A 14683-nucleotide genomic window follows, 5' to 3' on the forward strand; every position below is an offset into this window, starting at 1 on the left:
TAAGACTTGTGGACTTCAACTCCCAGAATTCCCCAGCCAGCTGCTGGCTGGGGAATTCTGGGAGTTGAAGTCCACAAGTCTTAAAGTTGCCAAGTTTGGACACCCCTGATCTATGCTTTGCTTGGGATGCTATAGCTAGCTAAGAAAGCACTGAAGAGACCTTTAGCATCCTGGCTAGGAAATGTCTTGTTTGTGTGTTGCTGTTCATGGACTCTACTGAGAAAAGGAATTGCTCAATGGGAAAGGAAGCTCACTCTGGACTTTTGTACCGTGTACATGCCTTTTCCATGAAAAAAAAAACAATACCAAATTATATGTTGCAATGGAGAAGGGGTTTATTTGGAGGAAAGGTGAGAAGTCAGCTTAAAAGACATGTGTTTGGATTTTTAAATCATAGGTTCTCCTTTCTTGTGGAAAGATAAATCTTATGATTTGCTTCAGTTTTGTGGGCAAAGCACAGCTTCTGGTTGATGCTATTCCAATTTGGATAAACCTTTATTGTTTTTGTTGGGTTACAAAATGCTGACTCAGATTTGATTTTATAAGGGATGACATTTAAAAGAATGGGGGCTAATTATAGTTTCAACCATAGTTCCGCAGGAGAGGGCATTCATATTTCTGTTAAATATTTCTGGAGCAATATGATGACTCATTAAATACAACTTCTGCACTAAATACCCTGATTGCTCAATGATTAGGTGTTGGTAACTGAAATCACACACACACACCATTCTTTCTCTCAAAATCTTTCTTGCATAAAACCAAGGAAATGTTGTTCTGAGTAATACATTAGCTGGGGTTGCCTAAGAATTGTAAACCTTTGGTTGCACAACATGTAAAAATGCAGTCTGGAAAATGTCTGTTATGCCTATGACAGAAATGTTACTTCTGTAATTACATAGGCAAATATAGTAAAAAAAAAAGAATTATCTTTTTGATAGTGGTGAACAATATAATGGGGGCTGATAATAAGAGTTAAAAATATTTCAAAGCTAGCTGGTGAATAGCTGGTGTAGTACAGTGGGCAAAATTAAGTTTGTTTGCTTCCCTTCAGATCATTGTGTATTTTTAACCCATACTCTTGTTAGTTAAAACCCACCACTCTCCTACAAAATGAAATATTTTAGGAAATATTAAAAAGGCAGAATATTTCTCCTAAAAAGAGAAGTGGAAACTCAGAGAGGCAGAAACTCTGCCCCTCCCCCTCCCCCTTTGTCAATGGGCCATTAAGGCCTGAGCTGGCCTATTCTACATAACCAAGATCTACCCCATCTCATGGTCCTTCATTGCATCACCCACCAAGTTTCAACCAAACTTAGCACACAAACTACAAAGTTAGCTAAGACCCCCCCCCCCCGGCCCCTGCGAGTCTGACAACCAATCAGAATACATTTCTTACACAGGAACAGGAAACAGAGAAGTGGTGCCCAGAGAGGGCATAAAACCCAGGAACTCTCAGGTTCTCGGCCCTTTTCTGCTCAGGAACTCAAGCCATGTGATCCTGTCCACCATTAAACCATCTTTCCAAGCAGCCTCCATGTTTCCAGTGTCTTTTCCCCCACTTGGAACTGAACCCAGAAGGACATTTCTCCCAACACTCTCTTGTGGGTTTATGAAGATAAAGTGGGAATCAAAAATATAGATGTTTTTTCTTCCAAGTAATGGCTTGGATGAATGTAACCTCTTAGGAAACAGTTCTTATGATCATCTCAGCACTTCACATACCTCTACAGTTCAAATGCAAAAAATGTGACTAAAATTATTTCTTACATGAAAAAAAAATAGTTCAAGGAACCAAGAATTTTACATGCATGCTCAGGAAAAAATGTATGAAAGTAATAGTGTTATCAATGGAATGCTGTCCCATCCTCGGCTCATATTCACATGTTGTCATTTTAAAATTAAGAAATCTAATTTTGCAAACAAACTGGAAAGAAAAGTCTTCTTTCCATTTCTTCTTTTTCCAATCAGATTAAGAAAAATGGTGCTACTATCAATCTTAGTTTGATATGAGAGAGAACTGGGGGCTAAAACAGAAATGGGAATCTATCAAGCTATAATTAATGATGAGCAGATGGATAATTCAGAGTCAATCATAGCTAGGAAAATAATGATTAGCCGCCCCATCTGTCCTGCATTCTAGTAAAAAGAGGTTCAGGCAGCTTTGAGAGGTCCTGCTTTAATTGATTTACTAATAATTAGTTTTAAGAGTTTCGGATTAATTCAGTTTCCAAGATTCTCTATATTAACTCCTTAGTGTCTTGACAATAAGCTGAGCTAGAGAAACTCACTGTAAATCTTTCTGGTTTGTACTCTGCTGTTAGAGATTTGATGGTTCCGAGAGAGGAAGAGAAAGATTTTAAATCTATACTCAATTGTGAGTTGCAGGCTCATTAACTCCTATTTCCTGGAGAGCAGGTTGAAGATAATTTCCATAGGGACGCATTTTGTCCTTCTCTGATTAACCAACCGAGTTGGCAGCTGTATATCTTGGTGCAGTTGGGCATTTCCCATTAGTTGGAAACACACTATTGTTAAGCCTTCCCCAGACCAACCACAGCAGAGGTGGGTTACTCCCCGTTTGGCCTGGCTCCGCCCACCCGCCCAGATGCTTCTGCATTTGTGCAGAAGCTTTTGCCAGGGGTGGGTTGCTGCTGGATTTACTGCCAGTTTGCAACCCGCGGACAACTCGTACATGCGCTAGATGCACACTGTGCACATGTGTGCTGTTCAATGTAAATTGTTATTCGGGCATGTGCAGAATAATTTACAGTGAACAGTGCATGCGCAGTTATTAAAAACCAAAATGGTGGCAGCCCAGTGACGGCAAGGGATCTGCTTTGGGGGTGTGGCAGACCTGGATCACTGCTGGTTCTGCGACCCAGGCCTGAATTCCATTACCGGTTCGGCTGAAGCGGGCTGAAATGGGAGCAACCCACCTCTGGCTTCTGCGCATGCTCAGAAGTGTTGAGTGCGAGCACGAGAGAACCGGTAGTAAACCGGCTAGCAACCCACCACTGTACCACAAGCAAATCTATTGCAGTATAAGCATTTAACAGAGGGCTTTTTTTTGTCCCATTTTTTGTTACCACAGGGAAAACCAGATGTCTCTTAGGAAGTCCACACATTGCAAACCCTCACTTGGGTACAATAAGCTACTAAATCTAAAGACTGGTAGTTACTGTTAGTTTAATCCCTCATGAATGGTTTAATCCTCTTCTAAAGTCCTTCATGGGAGGCTCAACTCCTGGAGATTACAAGTAAATATCCAAATTTGCAGGCAGTCCATAACTTACAACCATTTGTTCAGTAAGCTTTACCTATACTTGGTAGCAATATGGAGGTGTGGTTATTGCCAGCTTATGGGATCCAACTTTCTAATTTTACAGTCTAGCTCATAACTTTTCTCAGGTGGTCTCCCATCCTAGTATTTAAACAGGTCTAACTCTCCTTAACTTCCAAGCCCCAACAAGATGGTTGGTGATATTCATTGGATCTTGTAGCAATGAGTTCCACAGTTGAACTGTGCCGTCTTTAGAGAAGCCCTTATGGCAGCACTTATGAGTGCCGATGTTAATGGTATGGAAAGTTGAATAGCTGTATATTTACATGTACCTTGAAAAAGACAATTGATTTCCATGAAATGTTTAACCATAGTAGACCATGAATTGCAGCTGTGATCCTGGCACAGCACTATTTTGATTTAATTTATTTATTTAGGGTTACTTACTTTAATCTTAATGCAGCAAGCCAACTAATATATGAGATAGACTCATTACATGCAAAGCAAGATAGTTCAAGATGTGATTTGTCATGATGATTATGGCTTGTAGCTCATGAAAACCCCAAATCCACAATCTCAGAAAATTAGAATATTACATGCAATCAATAAAATAAGGATTGTACATAGAACAATATCGGACTTCTGAAAAGTATAAGCATGCATATGTACTCAGTACTTGGTTTGGGCCCCTTTTGCAGCAATTACTGCCTCAATGCGGCGTGGCATGGAAGCTATCAGCCTGTGGCACTGCTGAGGTGTTATGGAAGACCAGGATGCTTCAATAACGGCCTTCAGCTCTTCTGCATTGTTTGGTCTCATGTCTCTCATCTTTCTCTTGGCAATGCCCCATAGATTCTCTATGGGGTTCAGGTCAGGCGAGTTTGCTCGCCAATCAAGCACAGTAATCCCACGGTCATTGAACCAGGTTTTGGTGCTTTTGGCAGTGTGGGCAGGTGCCAAGTCCTGCTGGAAAATGAAGTCAGCATCCCCATAAAGCTTGTCTGCGGAAGGAAGCACGAAGTGCTCCAAAATCTCCTGGTAGACGGCTGCGTTGACCCTGGACTTAATGAAGCACAGTCGACCTACACCAGCAGATGACATGGCTCCCCAAATCAACACAGACTGTGGAAACTTCACACTGGACTTCAAGCATCTTGCAGTGTGTGCCTCTCCATTCTTCCTCCATACTCTGGGTCCTTGGTTTCCAAATGAGATGCAAAAGTTGCTCTCATCAGAAAAGAGGACTTTGGACCACTGAGCAACAGACCAGGTCTGTTTTTCTTTAGCCCAGGTAAGACACTTCTGACGTTGTTTGTTGTTCAGGAGCGGCTTGACAAGAGGAATACGACATTTGAAGCCCATGTCCAGGATCCGTCTGTGTGGGGTGGCTCTTGATGCACTGACTCCAACCTCAGTCCACTCCTTGTGAAAGTCCCCAACACTTTTGAATGGCCTTTTCCTGACATTCCTCTCCAGGCTGCGGTCATCCCTGCTGCTTGTGCACCTTTTTCTTCCACACTTTTCTCTTCCGCATAACTTTCTATTAATGTGCTTTGATATAGCACTTTGGGAACATCCAACTTCTTTTGCAATTACCTTTTGAGGCTTTCCCTCCTTATGGAGGGTGTCAATGATGGTTTTCTGCACAACTGTCAGGTCAGCGGTCTTTCCCATGATTGTGATTCCTACTGAACCAGACTGAGAGATCATTTAAAGGCTCAGGAACCCTTTGCAGGTGTTAAGGCTTAATTAGCTGATTAGAGTGGGACACTTTGAGCCTAGAATGTTGCACCTTTTACACAATATTCTAATTTTCTGAGATTGCGGATTTGGGGTTTTCATGACAAATCACAGCTTGAACTATCTTGCTTTGCATGTAATGAGTTTATCTCATATATTAGTTTCACCTTTTAAGTTGCATTACTGAAATAAATGAACTTTTGCATGATTTCACCTGTATCATAAATTGTAAACAGACATTTAATGGAAGAATTTGGTAGAGTAAGATAGGCAAATGGCTTTTGAGACAGAGTCCATCAAAATGTGCAAGGAATCCTTGACTTACAACAGTTCATTTAGTGACCATTCAAAGTTACCACAGCACTGAAAAAAGTGAGTTGTGACCATTTTTCACACTTATGACCGTTGCTGCATTCCCATGGTCATGTGATTTACATTCGGATGCTTGACAACTGATTCATATTTCTGACGCTTACAATGTCCTCGGGGACCTTTTGTGACCTGATAAGCAAAGTCAAATGGGGGAGCCAGATTCACTTTAACAATCACGTTAACTGGAACATTCACTTAACAACTGTGGCAAGGAAAGTTACAAAATGGGGCAAAACTCACTTAATGAATTTCTCACTTAGCAACATAAATTTTGGGCTCAATGGTGGTCATAAGTCGAGGGCTACCTGTATTTGAAATTCACGAGGGAGAGAGCATGATAATTTCCCTCAAACCATCACTAAAAGAGCCTGTTTGTGATCTACATCAATGATGGTTACATCTGGCCTTCAAAAAGAAGCCACTTAATCCATTTTTCTATCAATGCAGCATTTAGGGAAATAGTTTTTACATGTTTCAATTTCCCCTGCTTTTTTTTTCCTTGCGTACATTTAGTATGTTTTGTTCTATTTGGTTCTCTCTTAACATCTTCAGATTCTAGTTGTCTGAAAGAGCAAATTCTTTTTTCTTTTTAAATTAAGTAAACTTTTATTTTGCAGATGACCCGGAAGAAATTAACACAATGGAAGAAGTGATGTTGGAATATGCTGTTATGCACAGAGAACTGAGTCATTATGTGCAAGCTGTTGAAGATACAGTAAATCAGGTAAATGTGGCTGATCTTTAGTCCAGCTTTTATAGCTTTCCCATGTCATGAAAGCAAACTGGAGTTTGAAAGACTCTAATGATTAACGAATAGTATGAGATCACTTTTCTTCTCTTGACATGTGATAGTGAATTAGGAACTGAGTCACTGAAGCTGGTACTGTATTCACATATACCTTTTGTGTCTTAGAACAGTGGCCAGGATCTGCCCTGCCTATATGAGAACCATTTGTTTTCTCGTGCCCGGTTTAATTTTAAAGCTGATCTATGATAGTGGCTAAGGAAGATGTGGGAATTCTTTTCTTTTTCCTTCCCTGTAACTTGGAATAAAACTGATCTCCCTAGGAAGTGTATCTGAAGCACCTTAAGTCAAAGGTTTTCAAAAAAATTTAAGTCAACCATTAGTTAGGGTTTTTTTTTAAGTCCTTGAATCCAAGAGCTAAAGCTGTAGTGATGGAAAATTTGCTGACTTTGAACGTGGGTGGGGTGGGGCTTGCTCCTGGTCTCTTGGAGACCCCCGTCAAGTTCTCTAATCTGAATTGTAGGAGTCAATGGAACACATTTTGGAAAATGTCCTTTCAGTTATTCAATATATTATATGAGCTCATCATTTCTTCTGTATCAATCTCTGGATTTTAACAAGTGACATACTTTTGCAAGCTTCTATAAAATTCTGGAACTGTTTCAAACACTTCAGTGGAATTATGAAGTACTTGAAACTGTGCAAAATAAAAGAAAAAATCCTTTGGGATGGGGGAAAGGAGAGGTTAGGGGAGCTATATACAGTAGTAAGGGACGCGGTGGCTCACTGGCTAAGACACTGAGCTTGTTGATCAGAAAGGTCGGCATCCCTAGCGCTGCATAATGGAGTGAGCTCCTATTACATGTCCCAGCTTTTGCAACCTAGCAGTTCGAAAGCATTTAAAAATGCAAGTAGAAAAATAGGAACCACTTTATGTGGGAAGGTAGCAGCGTTCTGTGCGCCTTCGGTGTTTAATCATGCCGGCCACATGACCACAGAGACGTCTTCTGACAGGCTCTTCGGCTTTGAAACAGAGATGAGTACCGCCCCCTAGATTCAGGAACGACTAGCACATATGTGCGAGGGGAACCTTTACCTTTACTTTTTACACAGTAGCTATATATGGAAGATGAGAATTTAAAGAGAAAGAAAAAATGTGGTAGAATAAAGGGAAATGTCGGTGACTGTGCTAGGAAACTTTTGAGACACCGCCAACTCCATCCATTCCCAAACCACGACCATGTTGCTATGCTGGGACTACAGCTCACAGCCAGGGACCTAAGGAATTCTGGGAGCTGTAGTCTCAACACATCTACAGAGAACCAGGCTGGGGATGTCTGAGCTATTTAATGAGATGCAATTATAATATGTAGACATGAAGGTTATAGAGTTAAGGGGAGGCATATTAACAATTCAGAGACTTTCCTGATAATTGACAGCACCAAATCTCTTAGAGCAGGGGTGTCAAAGTCTCGTCATCACAGCGTCATGATGTGACGTATCACGACTTTTTCCCCCTTTGCTAAACCAGGCATGGGCGTGTGACTCCTCTGGCCCGCGGCCCATGGCTTTAACAGCCCTGTCTTAGAGGTTTGGGTTTGGCCAATAAAATTGGGTAACCAGGTGGTATTGCAAAAACTGTAGGATTGATTGAAGCCGGAGATCAGAGAGTTGGGTTGGATAGATCAGAAAGCGGTGAGAGGCATGGAGGTGGATTTGACATGGTGAAAAGAGCTGTAGCCAGAAACACGCCAAAGCCGTGTCTTCAGATATGCTTCTTCAGAGCTTCACTGGCAAGCTGGATTAGTCCTTTCTTCCAGAGATTCCACATCCCTTAAATGTCTTAAAGACTCCAAGACAGGGGTGTCAAACTGGCGGTCTGCGGGCCAGATGCATCACGTGCAGGCCACGCCCACCCCAGCTCCGTGAAGCAAAAAAATATATATCAGGAAACATCACTTAACGGCAACGTGATGCTGTGAGTTTGACACCCGGGCTCTTAAGAGATGAATAGATAAAGGAGCATATTTGTAGCTCAGGCTTGAAATGAGGGGTCCTTGAGCTTGGTTGTTTCCTTGCAGAAAGTTTCATTACCCAACTAAGTAACGTCATCAGTGAGCTGATGTTACCTAATTTGGGTAATGAAACTTCTGCAAGGAAACAACCAAGCTCAGAATAAGATCCTTAGCCTCTGTTCCATCACATTGACTTGTGAGAAAGGACGATGAAATTCTGGTTATTGATACGGTTGCCACAGATTGAGAAGGATTGGCTGTTCTGACAATTTGGGGGTGGGGGGGGGCAAGGCCTTTGCCCTACAACGTAAGGGTGGGAAAGCGAAGGGCAAAGGCCCATGGGCTTGTTCCTGCTCTTTCATAGCTTTCGGCAAAGGTGTTGGCAGAAAATGCCCGTTCTCTCTTGTTTTGTTAATAAAAATCCTAGGCAGAACCCTTCAGTTTGATGTATTCTACATGGATGGTGTTACCCAGGCTGTTTTGATGAAGAGCTGGCCTCGGATGACCCTGTCAGCATGATTGCTTTACAGGAATCACATTTAGTGGCATTCATTATGAGCAGCCGCAGTAGCTGTTTTTGGCAGATCGGTGGGTGTTGACTAAGTAATCATGAGATCACTTGCTGGTTCCCAGAGCTTGCATTTCTTTTTTTTTTTTCCCCTCCCTCTACCTCAAATAATCCTTCACCCCTGCTACTTATAAAACAATAAAAAGGGTCTGTCGAAAATGAAAGATTGGTAGCGAAATGTATAGGTGCGCAGCTGAGAAAGCCAGGTTTTTGTTGACTTAAGCTGTTGTAAGAGCAAAAGGGCAGGTGAGCCACACCAACATCCTCATTGGATTGACTCAGCGCTCATTGAGTAAGAAATAAGCAATTGAGTTGCTATAATATTTTGAACAATTGACTTTGGGAAACCCTTTGTTGGAGCAGAAATGGAAACTCCCTTCTGTGCTCCTTTTGGCTTACCTGGCGGTAACCCACCTTCTGTTACTTCTTTTTTTTTTAGTAGGCTTAGGTTATTTTTTATTTCTCCCCCCCCCGCCCTTTCCCCCCCCTTCAGATTGATCAATATTAAATTAAGAAATTTAAGCGATGGGCTTAAGGCAGGGCTGTTGAACTCCCGGCCTGCGGGCCACATGCATCACACGCTAGCCACGCCCATGCCAGGTTTAGCAAAGGGAAAAAGTCTCATCATGTGATGATGCCGTGAGCGCACGAGTTTGACACCCCTAGCTTAAGGGCATCTATTTAGTTTAATTTTTCAAAAGGAGGAAAAATTTACATTTATTGAAAACACAGGTGTCAAACTCGATCGTGTCACGTGGCGTCTCACGATGGGTTTTGGCCTTTGCAGAGCCGGGATGGGCGTGGCCTGCATGTGATGCATCCGGCCAATGGGCTGCCAGTTTGACACCCCTGATTTAAAATGTCGCACTGTTCAAACAAGCTAAGATTATGCAATAGTTTATATTGAAAACGGACTACTGTATAATCTAGACCAGTGTTTCTCAAACTTGGCGACTTTAAGTGCTGTGGACTTCAACTCCCAGAATTCCCCAGCCAGCTATGCTGGCTGGGGGATTCTGGGAGTTGAAGTCCACAGGACTTAAAGTCGCCAAGTTTGAGAAATACTGATCTAGACTTTTGCAAGGGAGAGCCAGACAAATGTATGATGGAACTGCAGTTACCTGAATTTTCAACCTATCGTGAGGGCATCAGATTGGGGAAGTGTAAGAAATATGCAGGATGCGGTGACTCAGTGGCTAAGACGCTGAGCTTGTCGATCAGAAAGGTCGGCAGTTTGGCGGTTCGAATCCCTAGCAACCCGTAACAGAGTGAGCTCCCTTTACTTGTCCCAGCTCCTGCCAACCTAGCAGTTCGAGAGCACGTAAAAATGCAAGTAGAAAAATAGGAACCACCTTTGATGGGAAGGTAACAGCGTGCACCTTTGGTATTTAGCCATACCGCCCACATGACCATGGAGACGTCTTCGAACAGCGCTGTCTCTTTGGCTTTGAAACGGAGATGAGCACCGCCCCTAGACTCGGGAACAACTATCACATATGTCAAGGGGAACCTTTAGCTTTATCTTAAGAAATATGCAGAGATGTGAACACAGCTCTTAACTATTTCAATAACCAGTAGCAAAAATTATTTTCATTTCATTGCTTTCTTTGTCATGGGGCAGCATAAAGGGAAGGAAGAAGCTCCGGACAGAGGATAGAGGACAGGGAGTCCTCAGTTTATGCCTGCAATTGGGACCAGAATTTATGTCGTAAATTGTAACAGCCATAAATCGAGGCGCCCATGTGACCGGACTAGATTTTATGGCTGTTTTTACAGCAGTCATTAGGTGGATCATGTCGTAAATGTGAACCCATTTCCCAGATGGACATTTTTTGTTGGAAAAATGCTGCAAATCAACAAACAATGTCATAAACTGTGATCATGTGACCACAGGATGCCACAACCAATTGTAAATGTGAAGTGCCAAGTGCCCGAAATCACAGTCGTGTGAACACAATAGCCGGGGTGGGCGTGGGGGGAGGGAACAAAAACATTTTACGACGTCCAGAAATACTTTACGGGCCAGAAAGCAAACTTTCCAAAGCTGTTGTAACTCTGAACACTTGTTTAATGATAGGTCAAGGATACCTGTATTTGGAGATATATTTTAATAATACTGATCCTGTCAGCTGTCATGATATCAACCAGTAGATGTAGCATAGTGATTTGGCCTAGCTTTAAAACAGCGTTCTACCATCATTCTGGCTGGGCAGACTGGCAGAAGCAGGGGTGGCAGGTGGGGGGAGAGTGCACTCACCCACCCCTTCTATGGCCCAGTTCTGAACAGCCTGAAGCCCAGCATCAGGCCACGAACTGGAGTGTGTGTGTGTGTGTGTGTGTGTGTGTTGGGGAACCCCTGCTTTAAAGCATAACTATCTGCAGTATGGCTTACTCCTCCTACAAGTACTCAATTCCATGTTTTTATTATTTATATTTTACTACTCTTGAAATGAATTTCTGCGTCCTTACTACAACTTGCACTGAAATGTCCTAAAATGTAAAAGTTTCTAAACTAAAAGGAGCCCACAATAATCTTGTAAGATAATGTATGGGAGCGCAAAAAGAATTTAGATGTATTATTCTACGGGTAAGAGCAAATGCTTGACTGAGGAGAAGGATCCATATTGCAAGTTTGAATATTGAAATACGATGTTAAAATTAGTGTGTCCCAGAATTGAGTTAAAGTGAGGCTAACGTATACACAGTTATGGTTTTTGACAATCTTTGTGTGTGCAAAATGGAGACATGGAGGGTTCTATCAAAATATAATTGTTTTTTAAAAATATTCATTTTATAAAGAATATACACATTATATTTGTACACAGTATACATTTTAAAAAGAGACTTGCTGTTTACATTTCAGCAAAAATATAATGTCATTGAATGACATGCATGTGGTCATAGCAACACTAAAAGGACAAGATATTGGAACACCTGTATCTATGGCAGATTTTTGTTTATTTTGCTTTCTATAACGACTCTGTTTTTGTTAACCATAAATTTAAATCATAAATACATTCTTTTTGTTTTTTGCTGTAATATTTTATTAATGTACATACAAAAAGCGATGCTTAAAATTTTTCATTGCCTACTTCCATTGAGCTGGAATCAATTGCCATATTTTCCATGGAAATATTACTTCAAATGGAGCAATTTGAACAATGCAACCATTTTGTAGGATTCATTAATCGCACTAATCACGCCCTCCCTGTAGTCTTTCAAACAACTTTCCCGTTTTGCACATTGGGAGTTTCAGTCCAAATACAAAGCCGGAGTTTTAGTGTCTTAAAACGGGACATGTTGGATGGTCTCAGGAAGTTAAAAGACAGTTTATTGAAAGGTGCAACAGTTGATCTTATCTCTCTCATTATCGATCGGTTAATTACAAAGTGTGTTACTGGAATAAATTCCCTTCATGGAGAAGACAATATTCCACAATATTCTGGGACATGGAAGGGACAAGAAAAGCATCTTGTTAAGAAGCGCTGATGCGTTTTTGATGCCAGCCACAAAATTTGCCACCCTGTGACTGTGTAACAGTATGAGCCATCAAATGATGGGGTTGGTGGTGTGATGCAAGAGATTGGCTGGCTGCTGAATGGGCAATAGCTTGGGTGGTGCTCTGGTTCTTCATGCAAATGCGACTTCTGGTGGGAAATTTGCTAATGCTTCCTCAGCAGTCTTTGTTGTATAACACTTGGAACCTGGAAGTTTTGCAAAACAAATCCAGATAGGAATCATTGTTGCATGAGGAGGGAGGAGACAGAAAGGGAAGCGAAGGAGTGATATAGAGGAACTCATCTTGAACAATATGAGAATGGAGGTTACCAAGGAAGACTGTTGAAACCAAATTATTCTCATTTTCATAGACGTTGGGAGTTTTAAATGCAAAAATCCATATACATATGTATACATCTATATATATAAAAGGCAAGTACCACTCACTCATCACAAAATCTCCAAAACCGTAAAGCCTACAAACTTGAAATTTGGCACGTATGTTCTTCTTGGCTTCTAGGTACTCGCTAAGAAAGGATTTTTCGAAATGACCATCAGATAGTTAGTGTTTCTTATACAGTAATGAATATGCTTGGTTGCTAAGGAATTCTACTCCCCTTACCCACCTGAAAAGAACTCTGTTCCAACTGCCGGTTGCCTCACATTCCGTTACCTCAGTTCAAACTGGCAGATGTTCCACTCCTTCACTCAGAAGCAGTCTGGGGCTCCTTATAGTACTAAACATTGGTACCTCACTAAAATGTCTACCCCTTCCACCTATGGAATTCCTTCCGGACTCAAGGCGGCGGCAACGATATTCCCTTAGGTGTTTCAATCCCCGCCACCACTGAGCCAATAGATTGAACCGGATTTCTCCTGCATTGCCCGATCACATAGTTTTGTCGCAAAGCACGGATATCCAACTTACACACACACACACACACACACACACACACACACACACACACAAAACATATAGACAGTCCTTGATTTACATTAGTTCATTTAGTGACTGAAGTTAACAACGGCACTGAAACAAGTGACTTGTAACCAGTTTTCACACTTACAACCATTGCAGCTTTCCCCATGGTCATATGATTCTTGGCAACTGACTCATATTTATGACGGTTGCAGTGTCCTGGGGTCATGTGACGACCTTCTGCGACCTTCTGACAAGCAAAGTCAATGGGGAAGCCAGATTCACTTAACAACTGGGTTACTAACTTAACAACCGCAGTGATTCACTTAACAACTGAGCAAGAAAGGTCATAAAATGGGGCAAAAGTCACTTAACACATGCTTTGCTTAGCAACAGAAATTTTGGGCTCAGTTGTGGTTGTAAGTTGAGGACTACCTGAAATGTGTTTGGTCGTGAAAAATGGAGACAAGGATATATTGTAGAAAAAAGGCTGTTTATTTGAACAATTGGCTGCTCATCTGGAATCCCTAATGTATTTTCTGTGCATAACTGTGCACAGAACTGTGCATAATTGACAGTACAATTTACTCCTATTTTAAAGTAAAAATAGATGTAAACTGTAAATGATTGCAATCCTTTTGGGTCAGTGTGCAGGGCTGATTTTGGTTTGTGGATGGCCTTCCACATTAAAGAAATGATTGCTTGTGTCTCAAAACATTGCTCTATCCCCGTGATTTTCAAACTTGGCTACTGAAAGATTATTTATTTATTTTTTTTTTATTTATTTATTTATTATTTATTTATTTATTTATTTATTTATTTATTTATTTATTTATTTATTTATTTATTTATTTATTTATTTATTTATTTATTTATTATTTCATTGGATTTATATGCCGCCCTTCTCCCAAAGGACTCAGGGCGGCGTACAACATTAAAAAACACATATCACAAAAGTTAAAAGGAAATTAAATAAATATCCCAAAAAAACAAACCCAATTAATATTACAATAACATTTAAAAAATTAGATAAAATTAACAGGCCAGGCCGGCTTGCTGGAAAAGCCAACTTTTTAGGGCGCGTCAGAAGGACCGGAGGTCAGGGATTATGCGAAGCTCCGGGGGCAGCTCATTCCAGAGGGAAGGCGCTCCCATAGAGAAGGCCTTCCCCCTGGGGGGTCACCAGCCGACACTGTCTGGGTGTGTGGACTTCAATTCCTAGAATTTCCCGACTGAATGGTGACTGGGGGAATTCTGGGAGTTGAAGTCCACACATTTTCCAGTTGCCAAGTTGGAAAAAACACTGGTTTATCGGAAGGCAAGTTGGATATACTTCATCAAGTTTTGTTGCTTCTTTGGAACACAAGGAAAATCAAAGCGGTAATCTTTGGGAAAACAATTATATCAGAAGCTGTTGTTTTGCTTGGCAGTGTGCTTAGTTTTTAAAATTTGGTTGAAAATTAATCAAACTTTAAAAGAATGGGAAATTAATCAAACTTTTAAAGAATGGGAAAGGATAGACAGAGGCATAAAGAGACTTTTT

General features: G+C 41.2%; 1 protein-coding gene across 1 annotated transcript in view; it reads left to right on the forward strand.

The window, feature by feature from the left end:
* NSMCE2 (NSE2 (MMS21) homolog, SMC5-SMC6 complex SUMO ligase) overlaps positions 1-14683 on the forward strand; it is a 262790-nt gene that overhangs the window by 28286 nt on the left and 219821 nt on the right. Inside the window, exon 3 of the mRNA XM_081950604.1 lies at positions 6013-6119. Within this exon, the coding sequence (XP_081806730.1) occupies positions 6013-6119 (107 nt within the window). The remainder of the gene's footprint in view (positions 1-6012; positions 6120-14683) is intronic.

This window comes from Natrix helvetica (assembly GCF_964273705.1).
Source record: "Natrix helvetica genome assembly, chromosome: 4".
In the NCBI taxonomy this organism is placed as follows: Eukaryota; Metazoa; Chordata; class Lepidosauria; order Squamata; family Natricidae; genus Natrix; species Natrix helvetica.